This window comes from Cavia porcellus, unplaced genomic scaffold (genome assembly GCF_034190915.1).
Source record: "Cavia porcellus strain 051 isolate PalLab524CR breed Dunkin Hartley unplaced genomic scaffold, mCavPor4.1 scaffold_5, whole genome shotgun sequence".
Taxonomy (NCBI): domain Eukaryota; kingdom Metazoa; phylum Chordata; class Mammalia; order Rodentia; family Caviidae; genus Cavia; species Cavia porcellus.
In genome coordinates this window covers 67,640,120-67,659,862 of record NW_026947488.1, presented here as the reverse complement: position 1 = coordinate 67,659,862, position 19,743 = coordinate 67,640,120, and the positions used below count along the sequence as shown (strand labels likewise).

General features: G+C 33.8%; 1 protein-coding gene across 4 annotated transcripts in view; it reads right to left on the bottom strand.

Annotated features, from left to right (window-relative positions):
- The window catches only part of Trpc1 (transient receptor potential cation channel subfamily C member 1), a 93,743-nt gene that overhangs the window by 37,482 nt on the left and 36,518 nt on the right, over positions 1–19,743 (bottom strand). For all 4 annotated transcript variants that reach the window (XM_005006721.4, XM_003476758.5, XM_063249123.1 and 1 more), the window contains 3 exons: positions 7,099–7,230; positions 3,976–4,171; positions 111–447 (listed from right to left, as the gene is read on the bottom strand). In XM_005006721.4, the coding sequence (XP_005006778.1) occupies positions 111–447; positions 3,976–4,171; positions 7,099–7,230 (665 nt within the window). The remainder of the gene's footprint in view (positions 1–110; positions 448–3,975; positions 4,172–7,098; positions 7,231–19,743) is intronic.

Below are 19,743 nucleotides of genomic sequence, written 5' to 3'. Positions count from 1 at the left end.
TGCTGTACAAATAGTATAAAATTGCAAACTGATGTTTATAATGCCATCAAGTAAGGAAGAACTAATGGGCTAAATAAAGGCAAAATCTTTTGAGCTAACTTGTTACTTACCAATAATCCACAGAATAAGAAGGTAGTCTATTCTTTCCAGGGCTGGCCCCATTGTGTTTTTCTTATCCTCATTGTAGACCAGAGAGTATAGATTTAGTAACAGTAAAAATGTGAAATAGGATGCTCCATGAATAATAAATTTCATAAAAGGTGTATGAATGATTCTGCCAAGTTGAGATTTAGGAGCTATCAGATAACACAGTGATAAAACTGGCCAGAAAATGCCAACTGTCAAAACAGTCATTATCTTCTTACAGGTGGGTTTACGTCGGTAACCAGACATCTGTCCAAACCACACAGTGTTCAGGAACTGCTGGCAGTTAGACTGGGACACAAACTAAAAAGAACACAGATTGTAAAAACCCAAAATAGAACCGTTAAGTACGATTGTAAAGACACAAAATAGAACCGTTAAGTACTTATTAACTGATATTCAAGGCCTTGATACTATTTTAAAAATAGATTATATCTATTGAACATAATTTTTAACCTTACAATTAATCAAAGAGTATACAGGTTAAGAGCATAAACTCTGGAGCCTGAACACCTAGATTTAAATCTAGCCATTACCATTTACTAAATTACTGTGAGCAAATTTGTAAACCTCTCTAAGCCTCAACTTCTTCAACTCTAATGTTCCTCTTGAAGTTGTAAAGATTAAATGTACAGCTCTTAGCATAGTGCTTTGTTCTTAGCATGTGCTGTTAAGTATTAGTTAAGGGACCTGTTTTCTCACATTTAAATACTTATAATAATGTAAGCCTTTATAAGGCATAACAAAGATTCTTATAATACTATTTATAAAATTTTAAAATTGACATGCACAACCCAAAGAAAGAGAAATCATTAACTAGTATTTGGATGCCTTCAGCCTAGAGAAACTGACAAATTAAGCTGCAAGAAATCAAACTGTCAAAATAACAAAACTATCTATATATTAGAGCTAGTCATGCTTCATAAAAGCACTAAGAATTTTCAAAAATGTATTACAGAGACTCTTAAATGTCCCTAAATCTGAGTTTTTTATGAGAAGGGGAAATAGTTCCCAATCAAAGGAAAATTCCAGTTCACATACAAAATTAGTTTAGCAAAGTTTACAAGTTTTTTAGATTACAAATTTCACTGGCAATATTTTTCCAATATAATGCTCATGTTGTGAGGTATAATTTAAATGACCCGATAGTTTTGAGTATAATAATATGACCAACTTTGAAATTACATACATAGATGGTCATAATCTTATTCAAGAAATGCAAAATAGTATTTAGCCAAAAAAGCATTATCCTCAGAAAATAATTTGCAGGGGCTAGGGGTTTAGCTCAGCAGCATAAGCACCTGCCTTGCAAGTGCGCGGCCATGAGTTCGATCCCCAGTACTGCCAAAAAATAAAAAAAATTTTTTAAAAATCGTGCGGCAGAAAGTAATTTGCAGACAGTAACATTGTAATGGAAAAGAAAAAGAATCAGAATCTTATTGTTGTTTATTGTGATTATCAAAATATTTTCTAAGACAGGTGTGATGGTAGATGCCTTAACTATAGCATTCTGGAAGGCTAAGGCAGGAGGACTATAAATTCAATCCCAGTCTGGAAAACTTAAAAGACAGATAATTTCAAAATAAAACATATAAAAAATGTTCCTGTGAAGACCCTAATTTCAATCCTAGACCAAAACAAAACAACTAATATATCTGGTTTTGGTAGTTAAACCTTACTTCATTCATTCTCTTTCAGCTCAGTATTCCATATTCCAGTATCCCATAGGAATTCCTCAAGGTGAAATACCTAGAAGGTAGTTTTTCTTCCCCAAAACTACTCTTTTTTTTGTTTGTTTGTTTTTGATCCCAGAGATTGAACTCACGACCACGTACTTGCAAGGCAGGCGCTTACGCTGCTGAGCTGAATTCCCAGCCCCTCATAAACTTCTCTTGTTTAGTAGCATTCTGAACTTTGTGATGTCAACTATCCTCTAAATCTTAAAGCAAACTCAGGACTGATAACCTTTCTCGCTATACCTCAAGGTAATAATAATTTAATTAACAGTAATGTTAAATAATATCTGGAAGTGCAAAATTTCAATTGTAAATGCTCTGAGTCTTATAACACATACAGATTCTTTGATGCTTCTGTCATCAGTCAAGAAGTAGTGAGCAGAGAAGGCAAATGAATGTTTCCTACCTTATAAATCAGCAGGGTTGGGACTGTTACAACCAGTGGATTCTATGTGATGCTAATTGGCTACTGAAGGCAGGTCTTTAAAAGCCATGATTTTTCTACTTATTCACTGAAAGACTTGCTATTGAAGGCATGAACTAACACGCAGAAAGTCCTACTACCCTGAAGTTATCAGGCTATGAAGCCCAAGCTACACAGAGAAGCTATATGAAGTCAATCCTCAGAGGCTTCTCAGACCACCTCCTTATAACCTGCCCTGTGATAATCATGTTTCTCCTGGGATCCACTTATGAGTTTTCAGTGAGTAAAAAAGCTTACAGATGATCCATTTCTACTTATGCACATTAGCATTGCCTTTCCTTTTAAAGCTGTACAGGTATCTTGCTAAATTCAGCAATTTACAATTGTAAATCTGTTTCTACAATGATCCAAATTCTTGAGCTTAACTTTTTTCCCCAGTAAATGTTCCATCCTAAGCAAGAAACAGTACAGGATTTGAAGCCTAAGATCTGAATAAGCAGTGTACTATTCTAGCTAATCCTAAACTAAATGTTTTAAAATTCCTGCATCAATTTCCTAAGTCAAAAAACTGTAATGCAGGACCTGGAGGTTTAGCTCAGCGGCATAAGCGCCTGCCTTGCAAGCAGGCAGTTGTGAGTTTGATCCCTGGTACCGATAAAAAGGAAAAAGACAAAAACAAACAAACAAACTAACAAAACTGTAATGCAGGTCAAATTTTTAACCAAGATACTTAAAAAATTCTGCTCTTAACCAAAATTCCTCCTACTAATTGCCTCCTACTACTATTACACACTTTAGGCCCAATTTTTATAACATACATTTGATAAGCAAACTTTATTCCCATGTTTGTGTTGATAATGGGTTTTAGAAGTACTACTTTAAAAGGACCACTTAACATCCCAAATCAAGCATATATCATTATCTACATACAAACACCAACATTCTGAGTGATATCACACAAAAAAAAGAAATTTAAAGTACATACTTTTCATGGGTACAGTAGAAATAGATATTCCCCTTAACTGGAAGGAGTGATACCAGAAGAATCAGATTCAACTTAATTATACCATGTGTCTCTCTACTTCTGGGTTTAACAACGTATTACAAATACAAATAATCTGATACTTTATTTTTAAGTAGAAGTTATTATTATTACAGAGAGAACAATTCAATAACCAGATTAATAAAATAAACCTAGGGTCTGGGGATTTAGCGGCATAAACACCTGCCTTGCAGGCAGGCGGTCGTGAGTTCGATCCCCAGTACCGGTAAAAAAAAAAAAAAAAAAAAATGTAATAAAATAAACCTATGTCAGATAAAACACAAGGTGGAAACTTCACTATAAAGACTTACCTGTGTAGATACTACTAGTATTTAGCAAAACATTAAACCACAAACATATTATTATAATTAGTATTAAAAATAATAGTAACTACCATTTTCTGGGTACATGCTTAAGACTAATACTCACTGTGGTAAAACCTTTAAATATATATTTTTAATTCTTAAAACTAAAGCTCACACAGATTCAGTTAACTTCCTTTAGGATGCTTCTTCACAATGCTGTGAGGAAGGACTAGGATCTCAACCTGGGTATACTGTTCCAAAGCCTTTGCTGTGAGCCACTAGACTATAGTGGAAGAAAAAAAAAATCACAAAAAAGCCTTTTACCTCCTTTTGGTTATATTTGATAGCAAGTTTTAGACGACTTAAATTCATTCTTTCCTCTAGTAGTCCCCGTTTGTCAAGAGGTTCATCACTAGATGTATGGTTTAGGATAACTTCCAATTCACGTGAATTCCGGGCTTGGGCAAGCAAGTCTTTAGCAAACATTTTACACTGACGAGCTAGTTCTTCATAATCATTCCTACAAAATGCAGTAGTTTATTATTAGAAATGTCCTTTCCATCTCTAATTAAGCTATAGTCAGTAGAAATTTTTTATTGGGCGCTTTAGTTCTGATAGGGGTTACACAAAATCTGGTCTTTTTCTGCTTACAGACAAGGATACAACTGGTACATGAATTCTTTACAGCTTTGGAGAAACTGTAACACAATTATGTTCCTTGTTTTCATACTGATAACCTTAGATAAGCACAATAGCCCTTATGCATATTGATTTTTTTTAAAATTCTAGTAATATTTGCCAACTATTTCTTTACTTAATTCATTTGTTCTTATTTTCTAAGTTTGGATATACTCCTTTTATATTACTCGATAAATAATAGAATAAAAATTTAATGCTATTCGATCATTATAAAATAATTTTTATATGAGTTTTCATCTACATTTATAGTATTTTAATATTAAAATATTTTTATTTATATTTGATATCACTGAATGAAATTCAAGTTAGAGATATTAAAATGTACCTACTAAAGAAGTTTTGTAATTATTATTATCCTGAATCTTACTAAATTATTTGAATTTATTAGTGGTAGATACAATATATGTAAAATAAAGTTTTACTACACATTTATTTTGTAAAGAATCAATTACATTAAATATATGTCTAAACTTAATAACAACTTAAGAGTTAGGTCAGAAAGAAACAACTATGGGCACTGAAGCTGGACTTCAAGGACTATTTTTTTTTTTTAAGTTCTTTATCACCAAGAGAAAGAAAAGAGAACCAGGAACTTTCCATTGGTTGGTCTTTCTATACAGTAGAGTTTTTCATAAAATTCTAACCCAAAGAATAAAAACTTCTTGGATGAGAGATTTAGCTCAGTGGCATAAGCGCTTGCCTGGCAAGTACGATGTTGTGAGTTTGATCCCTAGTATCAAAAAAACCAAAACAAACAAACAAACAAACAAACAAAGAATAAATACTTCTTTTCCTTTCAGGCTAACATTTCTCTCATTCCCTCTTTGTATTTACTCTGTTACCTGAGAATAAGTAGTTGGACTTTTTAAAGTAAAGTAATCCCTGCTTCTTAAAGAACCTAACTGCAGATAGGAACATGCATCACAAGAGTGTATTATTTTCTTTTTGGTATCGGCAATCAAACTCAGAACCTAGTGCTTGGCAGGCAAGCGCTTACACCACTGAGCTAAATCCCCAGCCCTCAGCCACCTAATCTTTAAACATTTGATAGATCACAAGATTCAAGGAAAAATTAATACATTTTACTAATCTAATCTGCTTAATCTCTAATAGATTATTGGAAGATGAGTGACTGTATCATTTAGATAGAAATATAATAGACTAGAAACAAGGAGTCATATGTTCTACTTATAACTTTGCTTCTACCTCTGGTATAAGCTCTGTTCCTAATTAGATGTTGGTAATAGTGAAACATTTATCCTTACAGACTTTGTTTCTCTGTCTATAAAAACACTGAATTTAAGTTCTACGGTCACTTACAATTCTAAATTAATTATTGAATAACTATAATGTTATTATAGCAGTTAGTTCAAATCCATTTTTGGATTGAATTCTATTTTACATGGTGCTATGGTTTGGAACAAAATGTCCCCCACATGATTGACTTATTCAGAGGTGGAGCTTTTGAAAGACGACTAAATCATAGGGTACTAACCTCATCAATGGTTTATCTGTTGATGGTTCATAGTTGAGTTTATATGCTATTAGGAGGTAGCACCTAGTTGAAGGAACTGAGTCACTAAGGCTCTGACTCTGGCCGATGTATCTTCTCTCTCTGTTTCCTGGCTGCCATCAGGTGAGCAGTTTTCTACTCTGTCACCATAATATTTTTGCACTGGAGCCAGTTGATCATGGACTGAACCTCCTGAAACTGTGAGCCAAAACAAACTTTCCTCTTGTACTTGGTCAGGGTGACTGAAACTTGATTAACACATATAGTAATGCTGAACTCAAATTATAAGACTATAATAGGGAAGGTTTCATATCTAAACAGATTACTTAAAAGCTTTGTGGTATTAAAAGCAAAAATATTACCTTTTAACCATATCTAATTGAATTCATCAAAGTATATACTTTGCATCATATCAAGTTCAAAGTAAATTTAATGTCTCTAAATTAAAGCAATTCCAAACTTGAAAACTTTATAAATGGGTATCTTTTATTTGTAAGTTTCTACAATTTAGAACTATCAAAAACATACTACGTTCTGCTGCTGCTATGGCTACAGAAAACTGCTTGCTTGCTTCCTTGCTTTTCCACCTCTTTGCTAATAGGGATTAAATCCAGGGCCTTTCCACTGAGCCACATCCCTAGTCCTGTTTTTAATTTTTTATATTAAGACAGGGTCTCACTGAGTCACTAAGTTGCCTAGGGTGGGCTCAAACTAGTGATTTCCTCCTCAGCCTCTCACAGTGGTGGGATTACAAGTCTAAAATCAGTATGCCGGAGTGAAAATGGCAAGTTTCTTATCAGCTTTCCAATCAGTAGAAGTTTGTCAAGTCACTGGAGGGTTGCTATATAAAACACATCCTATAGTAGCTGGATTAGGTAAAGAGCCCTGTGGAAAATTTGTAACAGTAACTGGGAAGAAAGTCTAACTGCTCCTTCTTCAGACAGCACCAGGGATATTCTGCCATAAAGGAAAAATTTTTAAAATTTCCTTGAAGATTTAAAGCTGGCTAATGAGTGGCAGAGGACAGCTGGAAAAACTGACCTAAACAGCACCAGGTTCTGTTTCTTTGAAGGAGAAGGAAAATTCCATATAAGTGACTATAAGGTACAGTCAGGGATCAAATGTAAGCAAATGTAAATAAATGTAAACTATAATTCAACCTTCAGAGAAATTCAAGATGAATAAGATCCTAAATTAAAAGACATTATATCGTTTACAATTTCCATTGTTCCCACCTGAATTCCACCTCCACAAGGCTTAGTTCTTTTAAATCAGCACTAAGTTCAAATGCTCTCAGAATTGGATCCTCCTCAGTTAACATTATTAGAGCTGGGCTGGCCAAACATCGATATATATCAAGACGAAACCTGTGATAAAATTTGATTCCATATTGTAAAAAACAAAACAAAGCAAAAGAACAAACCTTACTATATACATATAATTACAGTTTTAACTTATGGTTTTTATAAAGTATTATAAAATTTTAAACTATGTAAATAACTATAAATATGCTTGTTACAAGATAAACTACACAAAGACTGAAAAATTAAATAACTGAGATACAAATATACCTACCTACTTGAAAACTGTTTTACTGTCTCTTTGCATAGATTCAAAAATTTGTATTGTTCAATCTAATTAAACTTCTATTCTTGAACTAATAAAATTTTAAATGAGATACGCTACTATTGGATAAATATTTGGTATGATATTAGAATGATTATTAAATTTTTTCTTTCCCAGCAGTAGAACTTCCTTAATATGCCATATATATTTCAATCTCATGACTCATTAAGCTAGGTCATTTTCAAAGATGTTTTAAATCTTAAGAATAAAATTGTTATTTATACATAATTTCCAACTAATAGAAAACACTCCCCTTACTCTTGGCAAATTAACAATTTTTCATATTTCAACCCCTAACTAGGAGAAAACTCACTACAATCCATTTATAAATATATAAATTATATTTAATTTGTAAACATCTATATAAATATATAACTTTTAATCATAGCTTTGGTATATATTATACAATCCATACTGGGGGTTTTTGCTTTTATTTTGTACTGGGAATCCAACTCAGGACCTTATACTTGCCAGGCAGGTGCTGAGGCCCTGGCCCCTTGCGTATTGTTTTTTAATAATCAATTTAATACACCATTTTTTGTTTTTTAAAGTAAGTAATTTGGAAACATGATATTTTCCAATCTTCCCACCCCCAATAACTCTACTCTTCAAAGCAGTTTGCAAAGAATTATGCATATCCTTCCTGATACATTCTATAAATACATAAACATAATCAGACATAATATAAAAAGGAAAAGCTTGCTTTTTAAAAAAAAATCATGAACTTCTTTACAGGTCACTACAAATAGATTCATATTGTCTCCTGCAACTGGATGATATTTTATTTGATGGAGGTCCACTGAATTTCTATTAATGAAAAGTTAAATTGCTTTTTTTGGTATAAAAATGCAGCCATTAATATTCCTTTTATTCATCAAATCAGATTTCAAATTCCTGGGCAAAATGGAATATGTATTTTATATTCTGATTGTTGTTCTTAAAGTAATAATAAGGCAGCTCATTTGTCCCACATCTTCACAATTAATAGATATTAACATGTTTTAATATTTTTGCCAAATAGAAAATAGAATTTTATATCTGATTTACTCTGAATTTCTTCAGAAGCCTGAGCGTTCTTTTGTGTTTAATGTACATTTATATTTTATCCTCTGTAAACCACCTATTTGTAGTCTTTGATCCTCTTTTTTCCCTAATGAGTGTTTATTTTTTAAAAATTAATTTGTAAGATCTCTTTATATATCAAAGAAATTAGTTCTCTGTAGTCAAGTGATTCAAATGCTTCCCCCCACCAGGTTGTTGTTTACCTTCTTTACTGTGTTTATACTTTTTTTATTTTAAAGAGGAGAAAAAAGATAAACAATGAAACAGTTTCAAAACAGATTAATAGGACAGTTGCAATAGTTGAGACATTGCATTTTGCTGTCTTCCTAGAAGTTATTCAGAGTAAAGGATATAGGCATGATATCTTATCTAAACAACATTAGCACAAAACATTCTTTTAAATTTTTTCAATATGGAAATTTAAAGTATTTACTTGGCCTAATTTACTGATAAAAGTATATTTCCTATTTAGTTTATAGGTTAATGTCATATTTATAAGTAAGTAATCTATAGTTCTAGCTACTATGGAGGCTGTATATTAAGTAAGCATTTCTGCAGAGGTGTTTGTCTATACTATCACTAGCAAAGCTGAGAAAAAGCCAGGCATAGTGATACATACCTATAATTCCAGCTACTTGGGAGGATGAGGCAGGAGTACTGCAAGATTAAGTCCAGCCTGAGTAAATTAGCAAAATCCTTTCTCAGTAAAATAAAAAGGGCTGGGGTGTAGTTCAATGGTAGGGCACTTGCCTAGTATGCATGAGGCCCTGGATTCTATCGCTAGCACTAAATAAATAAATAGCTGAGAAAAATATGTATAGTCACAAAACATCTTTTTGTTTTGATCAATATGTCTATATTAAATTTATCAAATCATTTCTAAAATAGGCTTTTATAGTAACCTATTTTACCATGTTTACTAATAAATATACTATTAATGACAAAATGCACAGGTAAAATAACTTTCAAAAATAATGGAAAGAAAAGTCTGGCCACTATTGTATAAAACACAATTAGATATAATCTGATAAATAATGAAGCTGCTTACTTTATAAAATATAACAGTAGACTACAAAATCTATCATCTGCTTTATAAAATCTACCATTCCATCATTTGACACTCAAAACACCATCCAAAGTAATGGTAGTATGAAATAATGATAGTGATATCCCCTCAGAAAGAAAATAAAAGCATAAATCTAGACAGTTGTCCAAAAACAATCAACCTTTTTTTGGTACCGGAGATTGAACTCATGACCTCACACTTGCCAAGTAGGTACTTGTGTCACTGAGCTATATCCCCAGCCCACAATCAACCATTTTAAGCCACTGGAAATTGTCCACTTGGGATTGCTGATTATTGAAACAGTGTGTCTTGCCCTAACCTACATCTACCACCCTTGCCTCCAGTTCAGCCAGTGAGACTTGCAGTTTAACATTTGAAGCTGGTAAACCTATACTTTTGGGACAGAAAGGCAAAATCAGTTCATGCGGATGTAACAAACCTTAGGCTGGCTAAAAGTGGTGGGCTTGGAAAAAATGGACAGGGAAATTCTGTGACTTTGTAAGGATAATACAGTCCACATTTAAGCAAATTAGATCAATAAGCAATTTAACAAGAATGATAGTTGAAAAAAAAAGATGACTTTAAATAATATCTTCACAAATCCCTGACTGAAAAGAAAATTACGTGTGCAGAACACACAGCTTGGTAAAAAGAAAAAGCAAAGGAAATGTTGAAATATGGCTGTAAGTTTGAATGTACTTCCAAATTAACCCACAGGGCAATTAACGGAGAGGAGAACTTCTAGCTGGGTGGTGGTAGTGGCGGTCAAAATATATTAGGATAACTTTTATCTAAATCATTGTCTGGCTGACTGACCTATACAGACATCAAGGGCTCACTTCAGCAGCATACATACTAAAAATATACATCTCAAAATGACTTAGAAATCAAATAAGAATAAATACAACAAACTAAGCACAAACATCAATGACTGTGTACTGTAAGGAGACAGATTTTAGAAAAAAATTCTTTACAAAATAGAACAGTATTCAGAGTCTACAATATACTAAACTGTCCAGTTTTCAAATAAATAAACACTAGATGTGTTATTTTGAAAGAAAAGGTAAGCTATACCTGTTCAAGAGCAACAGCAGAGGCTTACTACTAATGATGGAATGGGGAAAACATAATTCAAGCAGTCACTGAAAATAAGAAAATAACAATAACAAGTCCCAAAAACAGGGTGGATGGAGATCATCACATATATTTGCTACAATATAGTATCTAAAATTTCCAGTTTGTAACACAAAATAAAAGACATGTGAAGGAAAACAAGTACAATCCATACCCCAGAAGAAAAAAAAAGTGAAGGACAAAAAGTGTGACAGTAACCAGACATCAGATTTAACAGAAAGAGCTTTCATGGTAATCATTTTTAGTATGTTCACAGTGCTAAAGGAAAGCAGGATTATAAAGGAGGATATAAACATCAAATAGAGAATATCAATAAAGAAATTATGAAAATTATGAAATTGAAAATACAGTACCTGAGAGTTATGGGTTGAACTGTATCCCTGAAGCTCATATGCTGATGTCCTACCTACATTTACTGTGAAATTCACTGTGACATTATTTGAAGATAGGTGAGGACACTAGAATAGTCTGAATCTATTATGTCTGGTGTCCCAAATTGGCAGAAGATGATATGAACATTAAAATGGCCTTTACAAGCCAAGGGAGGTCTACAAAAGATCATTCTTTTATGGCCCTAAAGAACCAATCTCAACAATAACTTCATTTGACTTCTAGAACACAGAATTGGGAAAAAATAAGTTTCTATTATATCTCATCATGATAGCCCTACAAAACTACAGGGGGTTCAATAACTGCAAATTGACAGAAGAATTAATGAACTTCAAGTTATATCAATATGTATTATGCAACCTGAAAAAACACAACTAGGAAAAATGAATAGAGACTCAGAGATAAGTGGGACATCAATTAAGAACCCCAAAATATAATGGAATTATAAGAAGAGAAGAAAAAGGAGAGCCTTCCCTGGTAAGCAGTGGCAGTGTGGCAGACTGCGGCCATTCCAGGGGGAGAACCAGCAGCAGCTCCTGAAATCCATGCCATGTTGGAACCTAGGACTCTGTGAAACCAAACAACCAGCCTGCCTCACTGCTAAACAATAGTGAACCTACTGATGCACGACCTAGAGTCAAATATCCCACTTCCCCTACCCCAATTCTCCCCAGCCCAGCACCCATTAGCAAATGGGAACCAGAAATCTGAGCATCTCCTGGGAGGTTGACCATAGCAAATAAGGGGGACTTCCTTCTACTATCTCTTTGAAGGCAAATAATTTTATTACTGTTTTGCTCTTTTCTGATTAATGGTACTGCTCTATTCAGTATTGTTTTGATAAGTTCTATAGTGTTCTATATTTTATCTCAATTTGATATACGTGATTAAAAGAACAACCATTATAAAGATAATAAAATATACTGTGATACCTATTACTGTTATCCCAATAACCTGCTGTGAAGTTCTGTACCAATTTCACCGTATGATCTTAGTTGGCTTTATTCTGTCTTGTTCTGTTGTATACTTTCAAAGTAAAATTTAAAAAAAAAAAAAGGAGAAGGAAAATATTCAAAGAAATAATCACTAAAATCTTTCTACTTTCTTTAAAAAACAATACCTTTGCATGATTATATCTGGAATTCAAGTTAAGACTTTTGAAGAAAACTATGCAAATCAATAAAATTTGTTTTGTTTCTGCCACTTTGTTTTGAAAGCCTACATTGTTATTGTTTTGGGCTCTTTATTATAGTCATTTATTTGACTCTTGTTTTGTCCAGAACTTTGTTTTGTTTTGTTCTTCCCTCTAATACAGCAAGGATAGATGTACATGTATAGGCTTACATATGCCTAGAACTTCACCTAAAGAGTTTACAAGAATTGATTTTAGTATGCGTGATGGTATGAACAGACTGTTTTGATTGCTTTTATACTATTTTGTTTGTATTAACATTGTGTGTGAAGATATGGACAGCTATTTTGAAGAGAACAAGCCACTGTTGATTTCCTATTGTCTTGAAGTCTTGTTTTATTTGTGTTATTTTACTTTGATCTGTTTTGTTTTGCTTTGTTTTGTTTTATTCTTTTTAAAATAAATAAACAAAAACAATACCTAATAACATTTCCAGAAATCTCAACAAACAATAAGAGAATGAATACAGAGATTCACCATCATAAATATCACAGTGGAAATGCTGACACTCAAAGAGAAAATCTTGAAAGAAACAAGAAAAAATAGCATATCACTTACAAGGGAATTCAAATAATATTAACAGCTGATTTCTTTGCAAAATCCATGAGTTTCAAAGTCAGCAGAATACCATGTTTTAACTGGTCAAAGACAAAAAAGAAAAAAACAACAAAAAAAAAAAAGAAATCAAACAGAAATCCTACATCCAGCAAAGCTAATGTTCAACAATACAAGGAAAAAGGGAAAAATATAAAACTTCACCAGCTAAACAAAAAACAAACACGAATATATTGCTGGCAGACCCACCTTACAAGAAACATAAAATACTTGTCAGAAAGAAAGCAATAAAATACTTATCAGAATGAGCACCAGTAAAAGTAATTATGTAATATAGAAGATAATATAGATATCATAGAGGCATATTTTCGCCTGTCTCTTACCTGATTAAACACAATTACATAAAATAATATGAATATAATAGACTATAATGTTTGGCCTGTGACATACATAAATGTAACCTAAGTGTAATACATTTGCTATTAACAGCACAAAGTAGAAGAGTTAGGATAAGCTATAAGGAGCTAAGTAAATGACTACAAATATTAAAGTAATTATACCAAAGCATTGCTATGTTTACAAAACTACTATAAATAATAAGCACAAGCAATATCATTAAAAGACAAGAAAAAGAAAATAAAGAGTAGCATTTCTATACAGTATTGGAATTAAGGAAGCATAAATCTGAAGGTGATTTGGCAAGTCATTCTACTTGGTAACTCATAGAGAAATCAGTAAAAAAAATCCTCCAAGGCTGGTATGAAGCTCATTGGCATAGTATATGTTTAGTATGTGCAAGATTCTATGCTCAATTCCCAGCACACACACACACACACACACACACACAAATCCATAAAACCCTCTAAAAAAGACAGTGCAGAATCTTTAATGAAAATAAAGCACTACAGCCAGGCGTGGTGGCTCATGCCTATAATCGCAGCACTCGGGAGGCTGAGGCAGGAAGATCGTTGCGAGTTTGAGCTCAGCCTGGGCTACAAAGTGAGCTCAAGGCCAGCCTGAACTGCATAGCAAGACCCTGTCTCAAAAAGAAAAAAAAAAATAATAAAATAAAATAAAAATAAAGCACTATATTAGAAAATATCTTTGATGTAAAAGAAAATACTACTGGGGAACTCCAAGAAGAAAAAGAGACATAAAACACAAAAAGAAAAATAAAAAAGATATAAAAAAACCCTAAAATGATAAATGAAAATTTAACTATGAAAAACAATCTGTGAATGCTTAACAATCCAAAGGCAAAGGTTGTCAGAGTAGATTTTTAAAAAAATGTTCCAACTGCATGTTGTCTATAAGAGCTAAACTTTATATTAAAAGATATAAATAAATAAAAGGTAAAAGACTGGAAAAAGAGAGATCATGCAGGGGCTGGGGATTTAGCTCAGCAACATAAGCGCCTGCCTTGAAGCGGGTGATTGTGAGTTTTATCCTGGTACCGATAAAAAAAAAAAAAGAGAGAGAGATCATGCAAAAAAGAGAGAGAGAGAAAACCTTAAGAGACTATACTGATTTCAGACTTTATAAGAAGAAATGTTTTCATAGATAAAAAGGGATAAATGACACTGATTAAAGGGGTCCATTCATCAGGAAGACATCATTCTAAATAAGTAACAACAGTAACAACAGTAAAAAAAAATGATAGAAATGAGATATTCTTTATAGCTGAACATGATATATACTATATTATATATTTTCATTATTCATTCATTTGTTGATTAGTATTTAGGCTGTTTCCAGAGCTTAGCTGCTGTGAGGTACACATGTACAATCAACTGAAAAGTAACATTTGAAGAATTTAGTATCCCATTTTCAATAATGGATAGCACAACTAGGCAAAAAACAACAAGAAAATAGGAAATTTGAACAACATTATAAATCAACTAGATGTAACACTTTATCTGAATAAGCCTTCCATCACCATAATGAAATATCTGAAATAATATATAAACAAAAAATATATTACAAATAATATATAAACAAAGATTTAACTTTGACTCAGTTTTGAGGTTCCAGTTCAAGATTTGGCAGACTCACTACTTTGGGCCTCTAGTCGGCCTCTAGGTGGCAATGGCCAGGAGCAATGGCAGAACAAACCATTCACTTCCTGCGCTAGGAAGCAAAGAAAACAAGAAGAAACTGGGATCACATAATCCCTTTCAAAGGTATGCCTCAAATGGCTTAAGGACCTTCCACTAGGCCCCACCTATTAAAGGTCTCATGACCTTCCATTAATTAACTGCAGCTTGGGGCCCATGCCTTAAAGACAGACTTTCAAAGGACATCCAACTTCCAAATGATAGCACTACCCAACAAAGAGAGGTTATAATTCTTCTCTTGTATTCATGGAATATTCTAAAGGATAGAACATATGCTAAGCCACAGGGGAAAAAAAAACTAAAAAAAAAAAAATAGAGGGGGCTGGGGATTTAGCTCAGCAGCATAAGCGCCTGCCTTACAAGCAGGCAGTCGCGAGTTTGATCCCCGGTACCGATTAAAAAAAAAAAAATAGAAATAATAGTATATTCTTCAACCACATCAGAATGAAATTAGAAGTCATTAATAAAGGAAGATATGGGAGACCCATTACCACATATAAATTAAACACACTATTATATCACCAATAGGTCAAAGGAAAAAAAAAGGTAATCAGAAAATAAGATGAATGAAAAGACACAATATATCCAAAACTGTATTTAAAATTATTAAACCTCAGCATAAGCAATGCTTAGGAGTAAATTTATATCTATAAAGACAGGAATCCTGGTGATATGGCACATCACACCATTCTGGGAGGCTGAGGCAGTAGTATTGCAAATTTAAGCCCAGCCTAGACAACTTTCTCAAAATTAAACAGGGTTGGGGATATAAGTCAATGCAAAAACCCAGGGTTCAATCCTCAATATAAGGTGCGGAGCATTTCAATCAACTAATATAACTTTCTCTTAAAACAGTTAAAAAAAAAAAAAACAAGGGATATGAAAATTCTTTGTCAGGTAAGGAAAGTGTTTTGACTATGGCAATGAATGTATACACTTAAAATATACCAAAAACTATCCTGTACTATCTTATTCTGTTTTGGTACTGGATACTGAACTTGGGCCTTTGCACTCAACAACCAATCTAGCCTGGTCTTTCATGGTTTTTTATTTTTTGGTGGTTTTTTTTTTGGGGGGTGGTGAATCGAACTTATGACCTCATGCTTATCAGGAAAGCATTTGAGCCACTGAGATATATCTCCAGCCCTTGTTTGTTTGTTTTTTGTCTTTTTCCTTTTTATCGGTACTGAGGATCGAACTCACGACTGCCTGCCCCAGACCCTGTTTCTTTGTTTTTTAAGACAAGGTCTTGCTAAATTGCCCAGGAGAATTTGAACTTAAGATCCTCCTGACTTAGCCTCCCAAAGTGCAAAAATAATAGGCATGAACCACTGGGCCCAGAAATTATGTATCTTTAATGAGTTAATTGTACAGTATGTGAATTACATCTCAATAAAGCTCAAAAGGTGGAAGTAAAATATTCTCAAATAAACAAACACTAAGACAATTTTCCAGATAGCAGACTTGCCCAACGACAAATACTAAAGCTGAATGAAAATGGTAGTAGATGGAAAATGAGATCCATAGGAAGAAATAAAGATCAGAAATAGTAATTATTTAGACAGTTAAATATAAATAGCTGCATATAATATTTTTCTGGCATCTTTTCAGAAGCATAAGATTGTTTAAATCAGTATTTGCAACACTGCATTAATGTATTTATGACACATTTAGGTATATATAAAAATGATAGCAGTAGGTATATTTTAAGTCATATTAAACTAATAGATTATAGTACATTGAAGATGCATACTATGATCTGTAAAAGAAAAGAACTTACAATAATCACAAAAACAAAACTACTGGAAATGAAAAGGTACATTAAGTTCTTTGAACACAGAGACAGCAAAGGAGAGAGAAAGAAACAAAATACATAAGAAATATAGAAAACAAAAGGAAAATGAATTCATAATAAGGGGACTAAATATTTTAATTGAAAGGTAAAAACTAATTGTCAAAGTTGATAAAAACAAGATCCAACCGCAAAAACTGTCCAAAAAATACACTTAAAATAAAAAATACATGAACAGAACAAGAAAGATATATCATGCAGTCAGCAACCATGAGAGAGTGAGAATAGATAAATTAAGACTAAATGGAGAGGAAGGGATCGCAGGTTCCTGAGGCACCTCGGCCTGTGGTGAGTGCCCAGCACAGTCTGCCCAAATCTCAGACTGTTCCGGACCCCCCAGGCTTCTGGGTGCAGTGAAGTGGAGCAGTGGGTTAGAGGCCACTACAGCCGCCTCCCCATCCTGGCTACACTTGGAGGTCTGCTGAGCTCCCGACGGGTGGGCGGGCCTACACTATCCCCCGAGCCCAGCCGCGCCATCAGCATGCAGAGGAGGAGCTGGGCGGATCTGGAGTGCCTGCAGAAGCCCCTTCCTTTGTCGGGAGGACTGTGGATATCTCTGCAAGCAGGGAGGGATCACAGGCTCCTGAGGCACTGTGGCTTGTGGTGAGTACCCTAACCCGGCTGCGATTGAAGAGCTGTGGATCTTCCAAGGGGCAGGGGGGCGCACAGTGTCCCTGAGGCCCAGCTTGTCTGGAAGTGCGGAGTTCTGAACAAGCAGAGGAGGGCCATTGGTTCTGAAGGCCCAATGGCTTGGGGTAACATGGTGCCAGAGTCTCAATAGCTGCAAACATAGAAGGGGATTTTCAACAGATCCTGAGGAAGCTTTCAAATAACACTTGAAACACAGAAATATAGGAAAATGACAAAACGAAAGACCAAATTACAACCTCAAACCTCCAGCCCATCTCAGGAAACCCTAGGAGGAATGTATTTAGAAGAAAATATATCCCATCCACCTCATATATCAGACACAATAGCTACTGAAGTTGACAAGTAACTCCAGGAAGCTTTAAAGAAATTCAAACTCGAAATAATATCCCAGATAAAAGAAGAAATGATAAAAGAAATGAAAGCGATTCTAAATATATCTAAAGAAAACACAGATAAAAAATTGGAGGAACTAAACAAAAAGATAGAATCCCTAGACGAGCAATATAAGAAACAAACAGAATACATAATGCAGATGCACAGAGATATACAGGAAATAAAAAACTCCACTGAAAGTTGTAAAAACCGCCTTAATGAAGATAGATAGTGAAGATAGAATTTCAGACCTTGAAGACATGATCGCAGCTAGTGAACAGGAAAGGAAAGATCTTTTAAAAATAACAAGGAATCAGGAAACAACAATTCAACAACTGCAAGACGATGCAAAGAAGAATAACATAAGAATGATAGGGATTAATGAAAAAGAGGGAGACAACATAAAGGATGTCAAGAGGATATTTAGAGAAGTAATAGCTGAAAATTTCCCAAGCATGAGATCAGAAACTGACATCAGGATCAGTGAAGCATATAGAACTCCAAACAGTCATAACCAAAATAAAACTACACCCAGACATATAATAATCACCATTCCAGAAATCCAACACAAGAATAGATTATTAAAAGCTGTCAGAGAGAAAAGACAGATCACTTATAAAGGAAAACCTATCAGAATCACAGCAGACTTCTCATCACAAACAATAAAGTCAAGAAGAGCATGGAGTGAAGTATTCCAGATCCTAAAGCAAAATGATTTCCAACCAAGACTGATATATCCTGCAAAACTATCATTTAAAATAGATGGTGAAATACGATACTTCCATGACAAAGAACAGCTGAAGAACTTCATTAGCACCAAACCAACCCTGCAAAAAATATTGAAAGACAGTTTGATACACAAAGGAAAAAACCACTAAGCAAAACAAATAATTAAACAGAACAGAAAGATAAAGATGCAACAGCAGAGAGATAAGATTCCTACAATTAACCAACATTTAACAGTAATAACCATTAATGTAAATGGTCTCAATGCACCAACCAAAAGAAACAGACTAGCAGAATGGATCAAGAAACAAAATCCAACCATATGCTGTTTACAGGAAACCCATCAAACCCAGAAGGATACTCACAGACTGAAAGTCAAAGGATGGAAAACAATTCTTCATGCAGCAGGAATCCAAAAAAAGGCGGGAGTAGCCATTCTGTTTGCAGACAACGTGAACTTTAAACCAACAATGACCATAAAGGATAAAGAAGGTCACTACATACTTGTAAGGGGAAAACTCCAAGAGGAAGAGATAACTATCTTAAATATATACGCACCAAACTCCAGAGCACCCAGTTATATAAAACAATTATTAACAGAAATGAAAACTCAAATTATCAGTAACACAATTGTAACAGGAGACCTTAATACGCCATTGACACCAAGGGACAGATCAACCAGACAGAAAATGAGCAAAGAAATAACAGAACTGAATCATACCTGTGAACAAATGGGTTTGATAGACATATACAGAATGTTCCACCCAACAACATCAGAATACACATTCTTCTCAGCAGTACATGGATCATTTTCTAAAATAGAACATATATTAGCTCACAGAACATATTTAAACAAGTGCAAAAGAGCTGAAATCATCCCTTGCATGTTATCGGATCATAACGCTCTGAAATTAGAAATTAATGATAAAAGATACTGCAAAAATCCCACAAAAACATGGAAACTGAATAACACACTCTTGAGTAATCAGTGGGTCACAGAAGAAATTAAAGAAGAAATCAAACAATACCTAAAAGAAAATGAAAATGCAGATACAACTTACCGGAATCTGTGGGATGTAATGAAAGCCGTCCTGAGAGGAAAATTTATTGCACTGAGTTCCCACATCAGGAAAACAAAAC